Source organism: Odocoileus virginianus, chromosome 23, assembly GCF_023699985.2.
Source record: "Odocoileus virginianus isolate 20LAN1187 ecotype Illinois chromosome 23, Ovbor_1.2, whole genome shotgun sequence".
In the NCBI taxonomy this organism is placed as follows: Eukaryota; Metazoa; Chordata; class Mammalia; order Artiodactyla; family Cervidae; genus Odocoileus; species Odocoileus virginianus.
In genome coordinates, this window is record NC_069696.1 from 1,497,700 (window position 1) to 1,522,584 (window position 24,885).

The 24,885-nt window shown below is 47.9% G+C and overlaps 1 protein-coding gene across 1 annotated transcript in view; it reads left to right on the plus strand.

Annotated features, from left to right (window-relative positions):
• ANO2 (anoctamin 2) overlaps window positions 1-24,885 on the plus strand; it is a 331,055-nt gene that overhangs the window by 91,374 nt on the left and 214,796 nt on the right. The window contains exons 5-9 of the mRNA XM_070454162.1: window positions 2,028-2,179; window positions 3,305-3,359; window positions 7,051-7,102; window positions 19,232-19,287; window positions 20,981-21,022. Of these exons, the coding sequence (XP_070310263.1) occupies window positions 2,028-2,179; window positions 3,305-3,359; window positions 7,051-7,102; window positions 19,232-19,287; window positions 20,981-21,022 (357 nt within the window). The remainder of the gene's footprint in view (window positions 1-2,027; window positions 2,180-3,304; window positions 3,360-7,050; window positions 7,103-19,231; window positions 19,288-20,980; window positions 21,023-24,885) is intronic.

Here is a 24,885-nt window from a genome sequence, read left to right on the forward strand (position 1 = left end):
ACAAATTCAATCCAGCTTAGTCCAGAGGTCGAACCTGCATCTGGCTTCTTTACCACTAGTGCCACCTGGGAAGCCCTTTGGAAGGAGAGCTTGTGTAAAAAATTTGTGTTTAATGTTAATCCATCAAAGCTTTGCTACGAAGAGTACAACCTCTGTGTCTTGGTGACAGCATCTGTGAATTAGAAAGACCAGATGCTATACTGTAGGCAAGCATGCTCTATGCATTATAAGAAACTATAGGTTCTGTGGGCTTGCCTGGTGGCTCAGATGGTAAAGAATCTGCCTGCAAGCAGGAGACCCAGGTTCGATCCCTGGGTCCGGAAGATCCCCTGGAGAAGGGAATGGCCACCCACTCCAGTGTTCTTGCCTGGAGAATTCCATGGAGAGAGGTACCTGGCAGATTACAGTCCATGGGGTTGCAAAGAGTCGGACACGACTGAGCAACGAATACTATAGGTTCTATAGTGATTATCCTGGCGCTAATGCTGTGCTTTCCTCAAGAAAGGTACTCCTTTACTCAAGAAGGTGCTTGAGTAAAGCCCTCATTAGGTGTTCAGTACTTTGAAAGCCGACTCATTACTAAGAGGAGCACAGGAGAAGTGATGCTGGATGATCACATGGGGTGTGGTCTAGTTGTAGGGTACAGACTTGAGATTGGATTGACAAGTGTTAAACCTAAACAGTCACCCAGTTACCATCTGTGTGACCTTTATTCACTCTTCTCACCTTTCTGAGACTTGATTTCCTCATCATAACCGGAGAGTAAGATTATCTACCCAGCTGGGTACAGTGCGTGTTGGAGCTCACTTGGGTAAAGTGCTTAGTATGCATCGCAGCACTGTTTATAATAGCCAGGACATGGAAGCAACCCAGATGCCCATCAGTAGACGAATGGATGAGGAAACTGTGGTACATTTACACCATGGAATATTACTCAGCCATTAAAAAGAATTCATTTGAATCAGTTCTAATGAGATGGATGAAACTGGAGCCCATTATACAGAGCGAAGTAAGCCAGAAAGATAAAGACCATTACAGTATACTAACACATATATATGGACTTTAGAAAGATGGTAACGATAACCCTATATGCAAAACAGAAAAAGAGACTCAGATGTATAGAACAGACTTGTGGACTCTGGGAGAAGGCGAGGGTGGGATGTTTCAAGAGAACAGCATTGAAACATGTATATTATCTAGGGTGAAACAGATCACCAGCCCAGGTTGGGTACATGAGACAAGTGCTCGGGCCTGGTGCACTGGGAAGACCCAGAGGGATCGGGTGGAGAGGGAGGTGGGAGGGGGGACTGGGATGGGGAATACATGTAAATCCATGGCTAATTCATTTCAATGTATAACAAAAACTACTGTAACGATGTAAAGTAATTAGCCTCCAACTAATAAAAATAAAGAAAAAAAAATAAAGTGTTTAGTATGGTGACATCATGGGCTTCCTAGGTGGTACTAGTGCTAAAGAATCCACCTGCCAATGTAGGAGATGCAGGAGACTCAGGTTCTATGCTTGGATCAGGAAGATCCCCTGGAGGAGGGCATAGCAACGCACTCCAGTTTTCTTGCCAGGGAAATCCCATGGACAGAGGAGTCTGATGGGCTTCAGTCCATAGGGTCACAAAGAGTCAGACACGACTGAGAAACTGAACACACATCTAAACACACACACACACACACACACACACACACACACACACACACACACACGATGACATCACACAGTAGGCCTCCTGTGACGATGTAACGAAGCCGTATAGGAAGTGTGGACCCCTCACTGCACTCCTCCTTTCCTGCGAAGGTCACCTCCTTTTCGTGCAAATAGTTGAGGGTGTTCGCCTCTGTGTGGGAGCAGTGGAGGAAGGGCAGGACGCTCTGCCTGGGTTCCCTGGCTCGTCCTTCCCCCCGAGTGTCCCTTACGGGGGATCTGAGCCCCGTGCAGCTCTGGCTGCAAGTCCTGCCCACTGAGTGTCGGATGTGGCCTTCTCCTTCTCTCACTGGTAGCTCTGCCTTCGCAGATGTACGAGATCAAGTCACAAGGCAGCATTGCGAAGACGTTCAACAAGATTCTGCACAAACTGAGTGCGCCCCTGAAGCCCCGAGTACCCGAGCACAGTAACAGCCGGATGAAGAACCTCTCGTACCCGTTCTCCAGGGAGAAAATGTACCTGTGAGTAGCGGGGGCTGTGGGGGTCGGGTTGTGAAGCGGCCATCCAGATATAACCGTCCTTCTATAATAGAGAGGAAGCCAAGGTTCCGGGTCCGTCCAAGGTCACGCTGCCTTAAATGGCTGAACTGGGACTGACACGTTGACTTCCTGGCCGGCTGTTCGTTTGCACTGTGTCCTCCCTTCCCTGGGCCCTTCGTCCACATCTGCCTGAACATCCGACCTGCTGCCTCCCACACGTCTCCACCACTCAGCTTCTGGGTTCCTTCAAGACCAGTTCTTAACACCCAATGAAAACATACTGTCCATCTCCTGAGTTTTCATAATGATGGTCTACAAGTGGTCATGTTCTTCTCTGCGTTAATGACTTGGAAACACACCTCAATGCCTGGGCTCCCGGGGAGGGGGCATGGTTCAGGCATCTGTGTTCCCTCCAACACAATGCCCTAAGCAGAGTCACAGAGGTGGGTTTTTGTTTTTGTTTGAGTGCAAGGTCAACATTTGAAGTTTAGAACAGACACAGGTCTTACATAATTAGGAGTTTGGTATGTATTATGATTTTTGCAACAACAGGGACAATAGTAAATGAAAATTTAAAAAACAGTTATAACCCCAACATCCAGAAACTGTACTCTTCTTTGCTGTTTTTTTTTTTTTTAAACTGTCTTTGTCCACACATGGGAATCCTTTTTACCTACTTTTGTTTTTAAAACTTGTCATCGTGTAATATTTTCCTCTCTTAGTCTAACGTTTCTACAGTATTTGTAAAGTTTTCTTAATTATAATTTTCAAGCAGCTGCATGATAATCTATCCTTTAGGTTTTGGAATTGCATATTCCCTCCACAATCTTTGTTATAAGTAACTTTGAAAGGAACGTTTTAATGTAGGGAACTTTTTTCCTTCTGTTGAATTTGTTTTCCTAATGATAAATTTCTCTGAAAAGTTTTCAGAATTACTGGGTTGGAAAGAGTGTAAACATCATAAGTGTGTGTGAGTGTGTGTGTGTGTGTCTTACCCATCTAGCTATGTTGTTTTCTAGACGCTTGCCCTGGGCCTGGGGTGACAAGTGGTCCCAGGACAAGGATATAGTAATGAAATGCACTGACAGGCTTTCTTGGTGTCTGCAGGTACAACATCCAGGACAAGGACACCTTCTTTGATAATGCCACCCGTAGTCGCATTGTAAGTAAACCAGCTAACCAGGTGCTTAAGCAGTTGTGGTGGGCTCGGGAGAGGGTGGGGAAGCCTGAATCCCCTTTGACAGGGCATCTGTCTCCATCCCTGCTGCCTCCCATCATCCTTTGCTTGGAGTTGCCTAGCAACTGGGAGTAGCATCCAGGAGCTTCCCAGTCTCAGTAGTGACATAGTCTCAGGTTGTGAAGGATATCTCCTCTTTATGGTTGTCCCACCCGGGCCCTTCTTGGAATCATAAAAGCAGGGACTATCAGAGCTCGGGGCCGGGGGTGGAGGGACTTTCAGCTAGTCAGATGACCCCCTTGCTTGACAGTTGAGGAAACTGAGGCTCTCTGATGTAATGAATTAAAAAAATTCGGGCATATTGTTCGTGTCTGAAGGAGTGTTCACTGCTGTGCCTCTGTGACTCTTTTATCCTCAAAGGGTCCTGGGCATTGATGTGTCAGAGAATGTTAGAACTGGACTGTTTGTCCAAGGACACAGTTACCAGCCTGTTCAATAGAAGCCAACATTCGTGATGATGGCCGTTCTTCTACATTTTTGTTGTTTTATTAAACTATTTAAATATTTGAAACATATATTTTAAAAGTCTCAGAAGCTACAGGACGGGCAAGACTGCACAGCAGCAACTAAAACCAACAAACCAACCAACAAAAACCCCAGGAAACATTAATAAACAACAGAAGTTAATTTATTTCCTCTATGCAAAATGATGCTTTCCTGAAATTTTCTAGTTTATCCATTGGAATATAATAAATCCAAACTAAATAAGTATAGCACAGATGATCATGGGGGCTAATTATTGAGCTGTGTTGAAGGTGGTGAGGCTGGATGGCTGTGGTAATTGCTGGGGTGTTTGCACAGGGCCTAGAGGGAAGGTGGGAGACATGCATGCCATGCATTTTCCAGTCTTCTCCTTCTGTCTTTTTCCCTTTCAAAGCCAGGGTTCTGGATTTTGCAGGATGGTTGATTCTAATGAAAATCTGCCTAGGGCCTGGACCCTGCGGCCCCAGTCTGAGCTGTAGGGCATCTCTCTTCACTATATGTCTGTCCTCTACACACCTGGAGAGCATCCAGCCTACGGACAGAAGAGGAGAAAGATGGGCCCCGGGAGCACTGCTAACAATGGAAACACGGCATCATGTTTCCCTTGGGAAGGACTTAGAGGAGGAATAAGAATGAACCTTGTATCAAACAACTGACTTTCAAAACTGGGAAAGGAGTATATCAAGACTGTATATTGCCACCCTACTTATTTAACTTATGTGCAAAGTACATCATGCAAAATAATGCTAGGCTGATTGAATCACAAGCTGGAATCAAGATTGTCAGGAGACATAGTAACAACCAAACATATGCAGGTGATACCACTGTAATGGCAGAAAGCAAAGAGGAACTAAAGAGCCTCTTGATCAAGGTGAAAGAGGAGAGTGAAAAATCTGGCTTAAAACTCAACATTCAAAAAATGAAGATCTTGGCATCCAGTCCCATCACTTCATAGATAGAGAAAAATTGGAAACAGTGACAGATTTTAATTTCTTGGGTTCAAAAATCACTGCAGACGGTGACTGCAGCCACAAAATTAAAAGACGTTTGCTCCTTGGAAGAAAAGCTATAACAGACCTAGATAGCATATTACAAAGCAGAGACATCATTCTGCCAACAAAGGTCCATCTAGTCAAAGCTGTGGTTTTTCTAGTAGTCATGTGTAGATGTGGGAGCTGGATCATAAAGAAGGCTGAACTCCAAAGAATTGATGCTTTCAAATTGTGGTGCTGAAGAAGACTCTTGAGACTCCCTTGGACAGCAACGAGATCAAACCAGTCAATCCTAAAGAAAATCAACCCTGAATATTCACTGGAAGGACTGATGCTGAAGCTGAAGCTCCAGTACTTTGGTCACCTGATGCAGAGAGCCAACTCATTGGAAAATATCCTGAGGCTGGGAAAAATTGAGGGCAAGAGGAGAAGAGGGTGGCAGAATATGAGATGGTTAGATAGTATCACCAATTCAATGGACATGAATTTGAGCAAACTCAGGGAGATAGTGAAGGACAGGGAAGCCTGGCATGCTGTAGTCCATGGACAGGGAGCCTGGCGTCCTGTAGTTGCAAGGAGTCGGACACAACTTAGGGATTGAACGACAGCAACAACTTAGAGGGACTTCCATGTCAGCAGGGTGATGAGCAGGGTGAACAGGGACAGAGGATTGCAGGAAGCCACAGAACATCTCTAAGTCATGCTGAAAACATAGCCTTGACTCTGCCTGCAGAATGGGCAGGAAAACACTCCAGTTCTCTTGGCCTGGTGTTCTAGGAAGATTTAAAATGGGCATATGATTTCTTTTATCTTCCTATGGAAAAAAGCATGAGCCTCCCATTGTCCTGGTTGATGCTGTTACAAGCAGTTTAACTCTCACCACGGCTCAGGTCCCACGTCTTAGGGGGGAAGTTTTGTAGGGCATTGTGGAAATTCCCCAACAATTGCAAAGTGCTTGTAAAATAATGGACTGCCATATAAATGCTGTTCCTAATTATTATTGCTGTTGAATACGACATCGTATTATAAGCGAATTAAACATTCTTGGGCCCCTTTCTGCTGGAAGTCATTTATTTTCCACTCCTTCTGTTCTGTGGCTGGAATGTGGGAGTGTGAATGGTGATGGTATAACACATCTTATCTCGTCCTGGAGGCTTCTTCCTTCCCCTCCTGCCCATTCCCCAGTCTACCCCACTCTGTGACAGGGGGAGAAAGAGGCTTGAGGTGTGTCTTGGGGTCTGCTCTGCCCCAGACTTTGGTCTGAGGGCCTTGCCAGCATCTCCTTAGGCCCGTGTCCTTGTGCCCTCTTCCCTGTGGCTGTCTGGGCAGCCCAGTCACATGTCCCAGCACAGAGTTCCATCCCTGGCATCTCCTTAGAGCTGGGCACAGACTTGGGACCTGTTGGAGGGCACTAGTTGGCCAGCAGGTTTATGCTGCCCCCTGGGCTTCCTTGGTTTGGATGCTCTCAGCACTCTGCCCTCACAGGGTCCGTAGAAGCTCCCCACTCAGGGGCTGTTGATCTCTTGATGAGCTGTGGTCATCGGGCAGCTGTCTACTGTGTGCCCAAAATTTCTCCACGTCTTTCAGACGTGGAGTCTTGAGGACCTGGGAGACCTACTCTGCCTGGGGAGGCAAGATGCTCAGGCAAAAAGCAGAGAAGTAATAGTCCCAGTGACCAAGACATAGGGGATCCTTTTCCAATTGCCAAAGCACTTTCTTGGTTCCTCCAAACATCTCTGAGAGATAGCTCCATTACAGAGGGGACCACGGGCCCTCAGGACCCTCCCGGAGCTTGCCCAGGACCCCTCAGCAGCAGGGCACTGTTGGGGCTGATGAGGAGGGCACCCCTCCTCCTTGCCTCTCCCCACCCCCAAGCGTCCTCCCAAGCCATCACAGAGGGGTGTGGGTCTGGGGTCCCCTCCCCTCCTGTAACTTCAGTCAACATACAACCTTTTCTTCATTTTTTGGGAGGCAGGGCAAGGTGTGGAGTGTGTGTGAGGGGTTAGATGCTCTGTTTGAATGCGCTTGACCTGCAGTCTGTGAGCTGGCACCTGCCTGGGTACCCTCCCCACACACACACACCGGGCTGGGGCTGCAGAATGTGGCGCAGGTGTTTACAGCCTCGCTGTTGTCTGTTTTAGGTGCATGAGATCCTGAAGCGCACAACCTGCTCTCGAGCCAACAACACGATGGGTAAGGTTCCTCCCACTGCAGGCCATGCTGATGGGGGGCCAGGGTATCCTTTCAACAGACGAGAGCAAGACAAACAGACACCCACTTGGAGGGGGCGCCCCACCTGCCCCCGGGGAAAGAGGGAGTCCTGTTTTTTGTGGAGCTGGGGCTGCCCCCCAGTATTCACTCCAGGTCTCTGTTGTTCCTCTCCTTTCCCTGAAGCCATGCTGACACCTTCCACTTGATCCCAAGTTCAGCTGCTTTCTTTTCACCATCTCCAGAATGTTTTAATAACTGCCCAAATCATGGCTGGTTTTTATTTATTTGTTTTTAAGAAGAAAGACATCTTAGTGGCCTCTTAGTCCAAGCATCTGCCTTGATGTTTAAAGAAACTGACCACCAGGGAGAGCGGATCAGTCTGAAGATGTCTCTTCTGAGTTCAGCATTCTTGTCACCATGTCTGACTGAGCCTGTTTGCCTTGTGATTTGGTTTTTGAATCTGGGGGTGTTTGTGTTTGAAACAGGACCCCCAGCATTTGGGTGCCAGGTAGGCGGTTGGGACACTGGTGGGTGATGAAGGGACACAGGTGATGGCAGGGTGACACAGTGAATTTACATCCATGCTCAGGTGTCTTGTCCATACAGTCTCCCTGCAGGTGGAAGACTCTTTTCAAAGGAGCTACTGTTGTTACTCAGAACACTTGTCACTCTGAGGTGGCAGACCTTTCACTTTTGAGGCAGCTTTGAGTCGAAAAGAGTCATTTAGAGAAAAGTCTAGGGAATAATAAAGTAGGCAGCCAGATCAAACCAGTCAATTCTAAAGGAAACCAACCTTGAATATTCACTGGAAGGACTGGTGCTGAAGCTGAAGCTCCAACACTTTGGCCACCTGACATGAAGAGCCGACTCATTGGAAAAGACCTTGATGCTGGGAAAGACTGAGGGCAGGAGGAGAAGGGGACGACAGAGGATGAGATGGCTGGATGGCATGAGTTTGAGCAAACTCCGGGAGACAGTGGAGGACAGGGAAGCCTGGCATGCTGCCGTCCATGATGTTGCAGAGACTTTGTGACTTAGCACGATTTAGCAACGGAACAATGACAAGAACTGAGGACCCCCAGAGGCAGCAAGAGGTCTGAAGATGTATTTTGTGCTTTGTTGTAGCCTCTGTCAAAGTCCTGGAATTTGCCATCATTTAGCTCAGTTGGTAAAGAATCCGCTTGCAATTCAGGAGACCCCGGTTCGATTCCTGGGTTGGGAAGATCCCCTGGAGAAGGGATAGGCTACACTCCAGTGTTCTTGGGCTTCCCTTGTGGCTTAGCTGGTAAAAAATCCGCCTGCAATGCAGGAGACCTGGGTTTGATCCCTGGGTTGGGAAGATCCTCTGGAGAAGGGAAAGACTACCCACTCCAGTATTCTGGCCTGGAGAATTCCATGGACTAGTCCATGGGGTCATACAGAGTCAGACATGACTGAGCCACTTGCCCTGTCAAAGTCCTGGAATTTGCCATAATTTCTAATCCAGTTCGCTCCTCTGGTGCTGCTGCTAAGTTGCTTCAGTCGTGTCTGACTCTGTGTGACCCCATAGATGGAAGCCTACTAGGCTCCCCCGTCCCTGGGATTCTCCAGGCAAGAATACTGGAGTGGGTTGCCATTTCCTTCTCCAGTGCATGAAAGTGAAAAGTGAAACTGAAGTCGCTCAGTCATGCCCGACTCTTAGCGACCCCATGGACTGCAGCCTACCAGTCTCCTTCGTCCATGGGATTTTCCAGGCAAGAGTACTGGAGTGGGTTGCCATTGCCTTCTCCGAGTTCACTCCTCAGTTGCATTAATTTGCCTTACATCCTCCTTGGCTGGACCAAAACTGCTCCCTTGGGTGTCACAAGTGATTTTTTTACTGCCTGCATTTCATGGCTTCTTCCTCCTCCTTCATCATCCTGCATCTTACTGAATGAAGACCTGTTCACTGAACCTCCATCTTCTGACAGTTGAGATCCAGGGAGGGGCCACTGATCCACTAATCGCTGTCCTTCTGTTTCTTCCTCCTAGACCACACTCAGCTTCCTCTTCCTCCTCCCCCATTTTCAAGGTTGTCTTCTCCACATTCCTTGGCCTCATTCTCACTCTGAACAGAATTCTTACAGCCTTGAATTCCTATTTCTCCTCTCTCCCATTCCACACCCATCTTTATAGCGACTGGCTAGATACCTCCACTGAGGTGTTCCCGGAACCTTGAAATCAGTGTCTCACTATGCCCACTCCATCTCTTTCCTCTTTTGCCCTTTCTGTCTCTCCTGCTTCTCTGCCTGTTAACATGACTACCCCCTGGTTTTACTCTTGATGTTCCCTTTGCTGGAATATCCTACTCCGCGTCTCACCTGGGCCCACCCCCTGGACCAAACATCTCTGTCCCCTGGTTCTCCCTGTATGTTCTATGCTTGGAACGCCCATCAGGTTCTGTGTCTTTCTTGGCTATTATGTTCTGTGGCTTAGACTCCCAAGACAGTCCTTGAGATGTGTCTGGGTCATCTTTTATCCCCCAGTGCCCCTGGCTGGCTGCCCTGCATGTTCCACTCAGTTGACTTGCTTTATTGAACTAATTAAATGTACCCAGCCGGCTGGTTTCACAGCAGTAACTGGTGAGTTCCCAACGATGGGTGTTTGTGGACAAATGACTTCAATTCTCTCCAACTCAGTTTTCCCTTTTAGGTAAATCGGGGTGAAAATGATCTGTCTTGCAGAGTTTTTGTAAAGACTGGATAGAAAACCGTTTTGTAAACTGGAAAGTCCTTAAAAACTGAAGTTTATTTTGTGGGCAGCCTCTAGATTGTTGATAGGTCATTAGAGACCTTCTACTTTAAGACAGCAAGTTTTTATTTCCCCCCTTTGAGGATCTGGGGGGGGGTGTGTGTGTGATGCCACAAAGTCAGACGTCTTAAGGATTTTCCTGTTGAGTAGTTTTCAACAATTCCTTTCTTTTTTGACATTTAGAAACCATTTATTAAGTGCCTGCTCAGTGCCAAATAACATTATAGAAACTGAGACATGGCAAGATGAATTTGACCTAATTTCTATCCTCGTGGGGCTCTTGGTTTAGCCATGAGGACAAACGTGTAAACAGATAATTAGGAGATGATCAGGTAGGTATGATATTAGAACTGTACAGAGAGGGTGAAGGGCACACAGACTAAGAGCAGCCAATTCCCATGGATGCATCTAAGTATCATCATAAATTTATCTAGTGTTAGGACTTCCCTGGTGGTCCAGTGGTTAAGACTCTGAGCTTTTTCAATACAGGGAGTACGGGTTCAGTCCCTGGTTGGGGAACTAAGATCCCACATGCTGTGGGGCATGGCCCCAAAATATTGTCTCGTATTAGTTTCATGGTGCCTGGGAAAGCTGGTGGGTCAGGAATTATCTCTAGTTACCAAAGGCACAGGATGGATGGCTTGTTCAAGGTCACATACTGAGACACTGTCAGAACTGGGACGAGAACTTGGGTTCCCTCACTCTGATCCTGTCTCCGCTGCAATCCAGATAGAACTAGGCATGGAGTTGGGCTGAGTCTTCACAGGCTGCTGCTTCCATGGTAGTTGCTGATGATTTATTAGCTTCTAACAAGGGACGTGTGACTGAACTGTGTTTCCCAGCAGAGGAGGATGCTGAAGGCCAATTCTCGGGTTCTTCGACTTCTGCCTGGGAAAATCCAGCACCCTTTCGGCCTTTTGGCCAACTTACCATCTTACTTAGAAGTTCAGAAAGAAAGAGGAATGTGATAACATTGTGAGTCCTCAGGATAATGCAGACCTTTGAGTCTGGGTCAATTTTTATTTTATTGCCCTTCTCTCTGGTTTTATGGAGAAACTCAAATGGGCTAGAACTGGCTTAGATTTCCTCCAGAGGAGGTTTGCCTCATAAAACTAAAAAAAAGGAAGAATAGGATCATGCGTGGAATTGTTTTTCAAGGTATTTTCATTGATCTTTCAGTCTCAGATTTACCCTTTATGTGGTATTTACCATTACCTTCGTGGCCAGTTTACAAAGCTTTAATTCCTTCCCCATTGTCCTCAATTGCAGTAGAGATTCGGAGATGAAAAGATGATCAAGATCAGAAATATTCTTAGAAGATGGAAAAATAAGACTAAAGATAATAATAATTCAGACATACTTCCATTCATCTGGTATTATCACTTTCTTCTTTGTAGAAAGTACGTTTTTCTGAATGCCTACTTTTGTAGAACATTATACTGTATGCAGTGTGTATGTATTGATTTATTTATATTCCTGTCTTGTTCCACAAAATTTCAGAGGTAGCTTACAAGAAAAACAATAAAGCAGCATAATATAAATAAAAAAATAAGAACCAGGAAAAACACAAATTAAAATAGAATGTCGAAGCTAGGAGGAAAAAAGTAGAATACAAATATTCAAACCATATGGCCCTCTAGTTTCTGCAGTTGGGTTGCAAATTTGACCTTGAACCTAAGTGAGGGGAGTACATTCAGTGATGTAGCACTTAAGGTCCTCAGCAATATCTTTTTATATAGAAATTTTTCTAAAGTCTCTCATATAATTCCCTGCTTTCTAATACAGGTGATACAAACACAGAGTCTCTATAAAGGCATATGTAAATATATGTACGATTCAGGATAGTCCTTGAGAACATAAGTTTATTTATGTTTCCTCGAGGATTATCAAAGTGTTATTGGGGTTGTTTTGTCCCCACTCTCTGATTTTTTTTGAATTCTGGACTCAGGTAACCTCCCTCCTTGAGTTTTGCTCTTTCAAGGTTGGCTTTGCTCTTTGGGACACAGAAAAACCAGCTCGTTAGGACTGGCAATGAAAAGAGAGGGAAAAGACACTGAAGGAGGGTCTGGAAGATTCTGCTGTGGTTAGGGGCAGGACCTTGAGGGATGGGCTGCATGAGAGGCCTAGATAATGTTTCCTCCTGGGTTCTCTGTTGTGAGAGCTGGGATGACCAGATCAGAGGTCTCTGTACACAGAAGAATTTCTCCCTATAACCAAGGTATGGATTCCTTGCACGTGTGTTATTGTATGTTTTGCAAAGCACTTTCACACTCTTTATCTCATTTGATCCTCTAAACTCCCATGCAGAATAGATTCAATGGATAAACTATTTTCACAACAGAGAGATGAACTTCCAGCCCAAGGTGAGCAATCTGGAGACCAACTGAACCCAAAGTCTCTTGGCTCTTCTTCACTGATCTTGTAATTAATCAGCTAATAAATGGATGAAGTTATTGGGTAAGATTTTCCAGTGAAAATGGAAGTTTAGGTTTTCCCACTGGACGTCCATTCATTCAGCAAATATTTATTCATATGCTGCGTATCATTCATGTTTGAGACCTGGGGAGTAGAGTAGGGCATAGGTCAGAGACAGATCCCTGCCCCTACGGGGCTTACATTTGAGAGGAGTGAATAAGCCGTGTGACTGTCTGACAAGAGAGATGCCTGCAGGTAAAGCAAGTGATGCAGAAGACATAAAGGGAGCCAGCCCCTGCAGAGAATCAGGTTAGGGTCCCACCAGGAATGAACAACCCACTCAAATGAGCATTGTCCAAGGCAGGAGTATCAACGGAGAGACTATTTACAGACGTATGGGCGGGGGGTTGGGGGTGCCAGGGCAGTGTGGTGTCCCAGAATCAGCAGCAGGGGAGCTGCTACCATCTCTGGGCCCATGAGACAGGAGAGGGGTTCCTGGTGGTGAGAGGGACAGAACTGGGCCAAGGACGGAAGCAGGTGACTGTATGGGGAAGAGGCTCCTCCCTCCCTCTGACCTGCCAGACCCTGGAGAAACCAGTGGATCTTGGGAGCCCACTGATGTCAGAAAGAGAAGGGGAGAGGGTGCCTTTTTAAAGGAGACAGAGGCAGGAGAGGCTGGGGAAGCACCAGTTCCAGCTGTGGGACCAACAAACTGCGAGACTTTGGTCAAGTCACGTTCCCTCACTTTGCCTGTTTCTCCCCTTTTCAACCCAAGGAGGGACCCCTCCGTGTTCTTGAAGTTTCTTTCAAGCGCTGATATTCCCTAGGTTTTGATTGGAAGGAGCAACATGGTCTTCTTTCTGCGGGAGCCAATCAGGTCTGGAGAGGGACCGGCTTTCCTCCAGGCGCACAAACTGTGTTTTTAACCTGCTCCCCAGGTGCCTCTTAGGGACTCTGCAGGTAGACAGGATGAGTGCACCATGAGCTACCACAGGCTTCCTACCCTGCCTCTGTCCAGGAGTGGGGAGAGTGGCCTACGTGCTCACCTTCTGGGGATCTGACTCTAGCTTCTGTGAACGAAGACCCTAGCTTCAAACGAAGCCCAGTCTTCTCTGTGAATGGCTTAATCTTTCTTGTGACTTTTTCTCCCAGTTGCTACGTGGGCATTCAGTGTTCAGTCCCTTTCAGGGTCTTAGCCGACAAGTACCATCTCTTGGATTTTCTCTCTTCTTTTTTTTTTCTTTTTTTTCTTTTTCAGTGAAAGGAGGGGCAGAGGGTAAAAATAAGCAGAAGAGAGGGGAGCTGACCTTGAAAAAGGGATGGGCATTTGGTGACGGTCTAACATCTTGCCTGCTATGCTGCAGTCCATGGGGTCACAAAGAGTCAGATACGCCTTAGCGACTGAACAACCGCTCCTGTAACTTCCCAAGACGACTCACTCCTTGTGTCTTTGTCACTTGGGAAGTGAGGGATGGGGGATGATGCACCCACCACATCTAGAGCCTGGGTGTGCCTGTGAGTCTGGGTTCCTTAGGGTGGTGGTTGACTGTGACGTTGTTGTTGTTGGCTGTGAGCCATCACAAACTTAGCTCAGCCCGACACCTAATCCACGTAACATAAGAGCAGTGGTCAGGGTCAAGGCCGAGCAAGTTCAGCCCATCCTGGAATGCCTTTCAAGTGCACATTACCATGGAAAGAAGCCCACACCTCCTTGCCCAACACCTTTTCTGTTCCTTCATATGGAAACCGTTGCCTTTTCACAGACAGAAAAAAGCAGCTTGATGGAGCTACGTATTCATAGACATATTGGTGTCAGAGCATTTAAACAAATGTATGCTTTGGGCATCTCCCCTCCCTGCTCGGGAGACGATGTCTCAATTATTTTGACTGAAGCCAGGCTGTGTTGTGTGCTGTAAACATCTGGTTTATCATTCATCCAGCTGAGCTGGTTTATATTTTGTTAGAAGAAAAGGCTTGGGATTAAAGGCATTTAAGTAATTAAGCACACGTCAAGACAATTTGGTGATGGGTAAATATAGTCTCCGTTAAATGCACCGTCTGGGGGGCTCTGGTTTAGATTTATGTCCGGCTGGAATACAGGGATGAAAGCGGAAGGCCAGGGGAACGGGCCTGGTTCTGGGGGGCAAGAAATCAAAACCAAATGAGTTTTCAGAACCTGAGCACCGTCCCTCAGAGTACCTGTCCTGATGCTTGGCCTGGAGGGGACAGAGCTGGGGGGCAGAGGACCCCCTGTCACCCGGTGGCCCTGGTAGATTTCATGAGATCCTCACTTTGGGAGGCAGACCATAGACTGAGCTTCCTGCCCAAGAAACCAGAGATGTCTTGGAAGCTAAATGCAAGAGCTCAGGTTTTATATTATGAGCGTGTTTTTGTGTATTAGCCCCAGGGTTTGAGTCCCCCCTACTCTGGTCCTTGATCCTGACCCTGTGGATGCAGAGGGGTGGCGTTGCTGGGCTTGTCTGGGTCAGCAGAGCCGGGGCCTGTCCTGGACGGAGAGAAAACGAGCCTTTCCCCGGGGGGCGGGGGGCAGGTTATGGTTCTAAGTAACAAGTATGAAGAATCTGGTGACTTGAAGGGACTTTGGGGATCAGTAAAAAGGTCCTTGGTGGGCCATGGTTTGTGTGAGCTGAGGTGCCACTTCCCTTTGGGGAGAGAGGGAATGGAAAATGTCCCTCCTTCTGCCTGGGCCCCTCTTGTGGGAGTAAGAGGGCAGAAGAGGGGGTCTCTCTCCCCCTGGGTCCCAAGCAGGGAGGAAGCCCTTCGGATGTCATCCTGAAGAAGAAAGCTTTGCTGTTTCTGGCCAGATGGGTGATGTACGATGGAACCAATTAGCTGAAAAGAAAGGGAAAAATTCAGAATTTCAATTTTCAAAGGAGAGACTTTTTTTAAAAAATAAAACATTTGATTATTTTCTTCTTTCAAACTGATTTCCATGGTTGTTTGGGGGTAGATTCTTGGTGTCTGAAGTCTGTGGTTGAGAGGCTGAAGCCGTGCTCATTTCTGGGTGAAATTGTGGATACATGGTTACTTTTCAACATGCCTCTATCCCTCCTCATCCCTCCTCCTTTCGCTCCCATCCCCTCCCTCTGTCCAGCAGCTGCTGACGGGAGGGCCCGTACGTTACCATCTGAGAAAGGGGAGACCCACAGCAGCCAGTCACAGAGCTCGTCTGTTACAGCGTTGTGGAGCTCTGGTTTGATGACCTGAATCATCTTGGCTCCAAGGAAAGAACACTAGATCTGGGCTTCCTCTCTTAGGAAGCAGACTAGTTAACCAGGGTTTAAGATCCCTTCATCAGCTGCTGCTGCTGTTTACTTGCTTAGTTGTGTCTGACTCTTTGTGACCCCGTGGACTGCAGCCCGCCGGGCTCCTCTGCCCCTGGGATTCTCCAGGTAAGAGTAGTGGAGTGGGTTGCCATTTCCTTCTCCAGGGGATCTTCCTGATCCAGGGATGGCACCCAAGTCTCCTGCTTGGCAGGCAGATCCTTTACCACGGAGTCGCCTGGGACAGGTTGCTGAAGAACGTTGGAGTAGCGGGAAGGTGGACGCCTGTGATAAATGAGAGGAGATACTGAGATCACTCCCGCCGCAGGACTGCTTCCTCTTCCGGGTAACAACCGTGACCCCTTCTGTGTTCCCCATAGTGAGGTGGGAACTGCAGGAGACTCCAGTGAGCGGGTCGTGCTCCCTGGCCTCGGGTACCTCGCAGACCTTTAGGGGGTACCAAAGAAGGAGAATGAGAACCCACTCCAGTATTCTTGCCTGGGAAATCCCAGGGACAGAGGGGCCTGGCGGGCTGCAGCCCGTGGGGTAGCAGAGCTGGACACGGCTTAGCAACTAAACAACAAAGAGGCAGTGAACAGCATTCTGGAAGTGAACCTGGCATTCAGCGCCAAGGAGCTTTATTTCCCTCGGGAGGTAGGGTGCATAGTTTTAGACCTCTGACGGTTTGAGGTCTTTTCCGAGGCTTTGGCCGCAGGACCCAGGAGTTCAGGTCTTCAGTCCAGTGCTCTCAGACCCTGGGCTATTGTGCTGAGCAAAGCCTTGAATTAGCAGGAGAGTTCCACACCTGCTGAAAGCTTCCATGCTGTTCTGGTATTGTCTGCAGGGTATATGCTGCTGCCATGGCGACCAAAGGGTGGGCGTGGCTGCGAGGATTGAGTGGCCAGTGCCTAGGTTTGCAGCCTGGCTGGAGCCCTGCCGGCCTGTGATACTTCAGCCTCTATCCAGGATGACAGCTCCTCGGTTGCTTTGAACCACCCCCCGCCCCCTCCCGACTTGGGAGCCCTCCCCTTGATGACTGTAGGGTGGCTTCCTATGGCTGTGGTTACGGCTCTTGAACTGATTAATGATCCTCCGAGGGAAATTGTAGTTTCCAGAGGGAGACAGATCTGTAGCTCATTCAGACCCTGGACACCCCTCCGCCACCCACAATCCCTTTCCCCGCCCTCCAGCAGCCCCGCACCCCCCACTGGTGTTTCTGATGTTTTCTGTGCATGCCAAGGAGGAAACGTAAAATCGGGAAAGGACTGGTCCTTGGGTGATGCTTCAGCACTGAAATCCCAGCTCTCAATGCACTGACAGAGTGGCCACTCCTGCTGGGTGCCCCTGCAGCCTCCGCTCCCACGTGGGCCCTGGCTGGACTCTGGAATCTGAGCAGTGTGGTTGGGGGAAGAGGAGGCTGGTGGAGGGAGGACTATTGTTTGAGAGCCTCTGAGGCTCCGAGCGTGTGGTGGGGCACCGAGTGGGCCCAGGAGGTGGAAAACCATGAATTTTAATGAGTCACTGTTGTGGAACTTTGCCACCGAACCTTGTCCTCTCTCCAGAGTGGTGCAAATGCAGATGACTTTGCATCTGGACATCATACATAGTTCCCTCCAGAACTGATTCCTTTCTCATCACTCTGCTGTCTACAACCTCTCTGGAAAGAATGGTTCAGGGCAGAAAGCGTGTTTGAGACCGGGGAAACCATCATGTACCAGAGAGCCTCCCCCGCCGGCTGCCTCCCCACCAAATGTACATCCCACATGGCAGAGTCCTTGAGCTGTCGAGATATAATCCCTCCCATCTGGGAGCCAGCGACCCGGGGCAGCGTGTCCCGAGTCACAGAGCCTATGGGGCTCTTTATAGTCTCTGAATCACACCATGAATGAAATGAGGGGATGGTAGAAGAGCACCTTGGAGTTATAGAGATGGGACCACTCCTTCAGGTAACATCTGTTTAGTAGGGTCTGCTGTGTGCCCAGTACTGTAGAATACAGTCAGGATTTTAAAGAAATGGATCCCTTGTTATGTGGTTTCCCAACTCTGTGGCCCTTTTTGCACTGGAAAAGGCTTCCCTGGTGGCTCAGAAGGTAAAGTGTCTGTCTGCATGCAGGAGATGCGGGCTCAGTCTCTGGGTTGGGAGGATCTCCTGGAGAAGGAAATGGCAACCCACTCCAGTATTCTTGCCTGAAAATCCCATGGACGAAGGAGCCTGGTGGGTTACAGTCCATGGGGTTGCAAAGAGTTGGACACGACTGAGCAACTTCATTTTGCACTGGAAAAGATTATCGAGAGCACCCAGAGCATTTTCATCTAGGTGGGTTGTATTGATCAGTATCTACTGTATTAGGAGTTAAAACTGAGAAGAGTTTAAAACATAAGGATACATAAGCCCCGTTCCGTGAGCAGTCAGGGTTGACGTCATCACAGATCATAAAACTCTGCTGTAGACTCCTGAGAGACTAGGAGTGGAAAAGCAAGTCTTAGTGCTATTATGAAAATCATTCAAGGGACTTCCCAGGTGGTTCAGTGGTTAAGGCTCAGCCTTACAATGCAGGGGACTCCTGTCCAATCCTGGATCAGGGAACTAAGATCCTATGTGCTGAGGGGCACCTAAGCTTGCATGCCGCAGCAACTACTGAGCTCTCAGGTCTCAACAAGAGAGTCTGTGTGCAGCGACTGAGGCTCAGCACAACCAAATAAATAAATATTTAAAAATAATAGTTCTCACCTTATGGAGCCCCCCTGAAAGGGTCATGGGGACAGACCACACTGTGAGAGCTAATGGTACAGTCAGGTCAGTCACGGGCAGTAATAGGTGCTGTCCTGCAAAGGAAGAGGGAGGGAGCCAGAAATGAGTTCAGGCAAAATGCGGTGGGATGCACTGATGCATCCTTATGTTGGTTGTAATGACAGTGATCCATCCACGTGGTCACCCCTTTGCTGACACTGAACACAGATATTCTCCTCCACTGCTCTGGCTGCTGAGCAGGAGAAGGAGGAGGTGGTGGAGGTGGTTTGGGGGCTGCAGGGATCCAAGTGTGTGAGGACAGGACGGACATGACGTTTGAGAGAGCCTACCTGATAAGACTCTTGAGAGTCCCTTGCACTGCAGGGAGATCAAAGAGTCAATCCTAAAGGAAATCAACCCTGAATATTCATTGGAAGGACTGATGCCAAAGCTCTGATACTTTGGCCTCCTGATGGAAAGAGCCGACTCATTGGAAAAGACCCTGATGCTGGGAAAGATTGAAGGCAAAAGGAGAAAGGGGAGATAGAGGATGAGATGGTTGGATGGTATCACTGATGTAATGGACATGAACTTGAGCATGTCCATTTCTTCACAGAAGATAGTGAAGGACAGGAAAGCCTGGCGTGCTGCAGTCCATGGGGTCACAAAGAGTTGGACACAACTTAGTGACTGAACAACAAGACAATGCCTGATATTTAATCATAACCTTGCATTTGGGAAATGAAAAAATTATTGTTCTAATACTAAGAGTAAAGTGTGGAAGAAACTTCTTGCCTGGGAGAATCCGGAAGCGGGGGCTGGATTTGGGTGCATTATTATTTATCAGAAGACCAAGGTCAAGGTGAGAAACCCTGCCCTACAGTGACCGTTTTCATCTTTCTTCTTCTGCAGGTATTAACTCTCTGATAGCAAATAATGTCTATGAGGCTGCCTACCCATTGCACGACGTGAGTACCACCTCCACCAGTCAAAAGGTGGAGCCCTGCAGGCAACGCAGCAATGAATATACAGGCAGGAGGGAACCCTGGCATTGAACCACCTTGGCTGGTTCCCGATCACGTGTGAAAGACAGTAATCCCCAGCTTGATATTTGCCAGTTGTCTCAAACTGTCTCAAGAAAAGTGAATGTTTTTGTCTGAGCCTCCTCTACACTCCCTGCCTTGATTTTGGGGAAAGTGTGAGAAGCTGGTTACAGTGTCAAAAGAGATGGGGAAGGTGGATGCAGGGAGGCAAGTCCCAGACTGTGATGATACACAGCCTGGACCGTTAGGCCCTCGCATGACAGAGAGTGCTATGTGATATTATGTATGTAATATTATATGATAGTTATATGATAGTGTTATATGATATATATTATATGCGATATTTTTTATGTGATAGTTTTATTTAGATGTAAAACTCCTCATCCTCTATAGGAACATGTATTAAGTGTCAGTTTCAGGTCTTTTTTTCTATCTTGACTTTTTTTTTTTTAATTTTTACTTTTTTTTTTTTTTTAACACCGAAAGCATTTTGTATTGGGGTATAGCCAATTAACAGTGTTGTGGTAGTTTTAGGTGAGCAGTGAAGGGACTCAGCCATACATATATATACATGGATCCATTCTCCCCCAAACCCCCTTCCCATCCAGGCTGGCACATAATAGAGCAGAGTTCCATGTGTTATACCGTAGGTGCTTGTTGGTTATCCATTTTAAATATAGCAATGTGTCATGACCTTCTGAAAGTCCCTAACTGTCCCTTCCCTCTGGCAACCGTAAGTTCGTTCTCTAAGTCTGTGACTGTCTTGCTGTTTTGTAAGTGAGTGCATACATATCATTTTTAGATTCCATATATAAGGGATGTCATATGATATTTTCCCTTCTCTGTCTGATTTAATTCACTTAGGATGATAATCTCTAAGCCCATCCATGTTGCTGCAGATGGCATTATTTCATTCTTTTTAATGGCTGAGTAATATTCCATTGTGTATATATACCACATCTCTATCTTTACATTTTTGAAGGAGGTCTCTCAAAATTCCTTCTACTGTTGTGTGGTTAAGAAAACAGAGAAACTAATTATGGCTTTCCTTGGCTGGGAGTAATGTTATAAACATCCCATAACACAATGCAGTGATATTCTTCAAGATGACTCACGAGGACCTTAACTGACCCATGGGCTCAGTGCCCCCCTGACTGCCCCGTCCACCCTGTCGGTCACTTTAGCATCTGCCGCATGGTGGTACCAAATGAGACCCCTGGGGCGGGTACCCTGAGTGCCTGATGAGATTTCCCAGGTGACCTTTTCTCCTCAACTACATCCTTGCCGTGGGCACATGTGAGACCAGGTTCTGCCGGGTATAGACGGGGTGCAAGGGAGGTTTCCTGGACATGCTAGCCTGATCCCAGGGTGGACTCTGCTGTTGCTGTGAGCAGGTGCACGAGGCCCCGAGGCCTGTGAGGGGAGATACCCCCTGTAAGAGAAGGCTCGTTGGACACACAACAGGTGCTGGTGACCAAGGAAGCAGACCGTTGTTTCCTTCCGGGTCATGCCCTTGACCTTCCTTAAGTGGGAATGAAGGAAGGGGATGGTGTTAGAAAATTTAAAAGGGAGCCGTCTTTCTGTTTTTGATCATTCTCTCTGTTTTCTCCTCCCACAGGGTGAATATGACAGTCCAGGGGACGACATGAATGACAGAAAGGTGAGCTGACCTGATGCAGTGCCCAGGGCTCTGGACTTGGGGGCTGCACGTGTGGGTGGGGCTGCGTAGACACATCCTGGGTGTTCTACTTACTGCTTACCTATATCAGCCATTTTTCCACAGCCCCAGGCTTTGGAAATTTGAGGGCCATTTTTGGTCACTTACATGACTGTGTATTGGGGTACAGCTGGCATTCCTTGCTTGGTGGACCAGCGATGCCAACCATCCTGAAATATCCCCAACAGTGGCACACAGAGGCAGCATGCCAACCCCTGGTGACAAGAGAGCTTCAGCTGAGAAACGCTGAGCATCCAGGCCCCTTAATTCAGGGAGTCTCCAGCCTCCGGGATCTCATGCCTGGTGATCTGAGGTGGAGCTGGTGTAATAATAACAGAAACAAAAGTGAAAGTGTTAGTCACTCAGTCCTTTCTGACTCTTTGCAACCCTATGGACTGTCGCCCACCAGGCTCCTCTGTCCATGGGATTCTCCAGGCAAGAATAACTGGAGTGGATAGCCATCCCCTTCTTCAGGGGATCTTCCCAACCCAGGGAATGAACCTGCATCTCCTACATTGCAGGCTGATTCTTTACTGTCTGAGTCACCAATAGAAATAAGGTACACAATGAATGTCATGTGCTTGAATCATCCCGAAACCACCCCCAGCCCAACCCTGGTCTGTGGAAAAATTGTCTTCCACGAGACCAGTCCCTGGTGCCAGAAAGGTTGGAGACCGCTGCCTTAATTTATAGATGGGGAAACTGAGGCACAGGATGATGGTACACCTTGTCCATGATAACACTGTCGTGATCAACCAAGAGGAGCTAAAACCCCTGGGACCTCAAATCGCATGTTCCTGCTAAACATATACCAATATCTATGCCACTGTGGCTTGTTTGGGGAGGGACATCTTTAAGTTATTATTCTTTATTCTCTAGGCAGACAGGTGGGGTACAGCAACCCCCAAATTATAGTTGAGAAACCAACTGTGTGTTCCAGGCAGCTGGGAATGAGAGGTTATATTTAGGGGAGGGAAAAGGGTCCCATTGGAGAATCCCTCCTAAGCCAGCTACATCTCCTGCCTGGACAGCTCTGTCCCCAACTGTCCATGTAGATCCCATTTCTCCTGTGTGCTGGTACCCTGGGAGCCTGGGTACCACCCTCTACTCCAGGGATGATGCTCTCAGCATCACCCAGCCTCTTCAGCAGAACTGTCCATCCGACCACCCCTCTCATGCCATTCTCCAGCCAGGTTCCCAGGCTTAAGTGACTCTGGTGAGTAGAGGAGGGTGGGCAAGGGTGGGCGTGATGAGGGGTAGACCCTCCCTGTCCCCACTCTGCTGTCTGGAAAACCATTCATCCCCCAAGTTGCTTTTGAGCAGCCTTCTTTTTATCCTGCCTATTAGTCCCTGTTATGAAGTGTTAAGTATTAAAAACATAAAAAGGTCTTTTCCAGAAATACGGCCGTGATTGCTTACACATGTCCCCCTTTCTGCCTGCCCAGGGAATCTGCTGTAGTTTTTCGATGTTTTAACCTCATCTGTTTTCTATCTGATGCTCATAGTCTTGGGGTTTAATTTCCTGAAAAGTCCAGGATCAGATTTAAAGGCAAGGAGAAGCCTTTCTCCCCACATCTCACCTCGCTGGTCTCGGCCATTTTCTGTCCTCCTATTTTTTCCTTTCATATTCCTCCCCTTTAAATGGTGATCACCACTCCACTGCCCACCTAAGAGACCTCTTGCTGGGTGGGTGATGACCCCCGGCCCATCAAGGTAGGGAGTTTTACAGGAACATTCCAGAGACCAGGAACACATAGAACTCCTGGGAGAAATTAGTCAGTCCCCTATTATCCTCATAGAGGCAGAGAGAAGTGATGTGTAGGCTATCAAGAATCTATGTGCCTTTGTCTGGAATGATATTACATTATTGTTAACAGTAAAATCCCATAACAGAAAGTTGTCCCCCAGGAATTGTTTTACTTAAGGCCATGCACATCCCAGCCAGGGGCGTGGATGGAACCTGGCAGGCAGGAACAGACCTCCAGGGCAGATCTGCGTCTCAGTGGATAATTCCCAAACCTGATGTCAAGCGATGCTCAGTGAGGATGGACAAGTGTCTTTGGAAGACAAAGAGCCCATTTCTTTTCTTTTTTTCAAAATAATTTATTTATTTGTCTGTGCTGGCTCTTCGTTGTTGTAAAGGCTTTTCTCTGGCTGCAGCGAGCGGGTGCCACTCTCTGGTTGGGGTGTGCAGGCTTCTCATTGCTGGGAGTCTCTTGTGGAGCTCTCAGGCATTTGGGCTTCAGTAGTTGCAGCTCGCAGGCTCAGCTGCCCCGTGACATGTGGGATCGTCCTGGACCAGTGTCCCCTGCGTTGGCAGGTGGATTCTTCACCACTGAACCACCAGAGAGGCCCCAAGGACCCCATTTCTTGTGACTTCTCCTCAGGTTCCCCAGCCAGTCCTGGCCTCTTTCTTTTCCTCTGCCTGGGTCATGGTTAGGGAAATAAAATTTGCTGTGATGGGAGGTAAGAGGAGTTGTGAATGAGACTGAAAGCTTTTTTTCCTGTCCATTTGGATTGGGAAATGGATACTCAGCAAGGCCAGGAGACCAATTCCCATGTCGATTAATTCAGTGATCCCTGACCTTTTTTGGCACCAGGGACCAGTTTTCGTGGAAGACAATTTTTCCATGGATTAGGCGAGGATATGGTTTCAGGATGATTTAAGCACATCACATTTTTTGTGCACTTTGTTATTGCTCAATTGCTAAGTCGTGTCTGACTCTTTGCCACCCCATGGACTGCAGCACGGCAGGCTTCCCTGTCCTCCACTATCTCCTGGAGTTTGCTCAAGTTCATGTCCCTTGAGTCGGTGATGCTATCTAACCATCTCATCCTCTGTTACCCTCTCCTTTTGCTTTCAATCTTTTCCAGCATCAGGGTCTTTTCCAATGAGTTGGCTCTTTCTATCAGGTGGTCAAATTATTATTATTAAGTCAGCTCCACCTCAGATCCTCAGGCATTAGGTCCTGAAGGCTGGGGACCTCTGCACTAAATGATTGTTCTGTTAGGACTGACCCTGGCATTCAAATCCCAGTCGGTTCTGCAGCCGGTGGGCATGACCTCTTGTGTGTGGCAGGGGGACCTCTCACTGCAGGGCTGGCTTTGTTACTGGAGCCTCAGAGGTATCTTGAAAGAAAGATGAGAGATCACTCCTCTGGGGGACTTCAGTGGTGATCCGGCCATCCTGCTGCTACCCAGGGTTCGCCTCCCCTCTTCCTTGTAGCTGTTCCAGTGATCTGCCTCTTAGGTGGAGAGCTGTCTCCCCCAATCCCCACCCCCCGCTGCCTAGGGCAGCCTGCAGTCTCTATGACTCAGTCCCTCCTAGAGGGTGATTCGTGAGAGGTTCCCTCCCTCTGGAGACCAGGGGTTTCCCACCTTTCGAGAAAGCAGGGCTGCAGGGTCCGCAGCCACCTCAGTCCACATCTGCCAGACTCGCCTGCTTTTCTCAGGCATCCCAGAGAAGGGACTGTTACTGTCTTTTGAGGGTGGCTTGAGCCCCGCCAGCATCCCATGGCTTCCCTGCCCACTTATGGGGAATCCTGGGCTCAATCTTAAAAGATGACTTCCTTTAACAGCTTTTACACCCTCGGTCCTAGATCTTCCAGCTTTTTCAGAGGATTGTCTTCTCTGGTGGATGGTTAAAAAGTGACCTGCCAGAAGGTTCATGATGAGAGTCCATCATGCTTTCTGATGGGAAGGCTACTTTTTGGTTTCTCTTGCAGTCTCTAGTTTTCCCTTCTTGTACAAGTCCCATTGAATTAATGGAGACATGACCTGCCAAAAACTCAAATAGGTCATTGCAG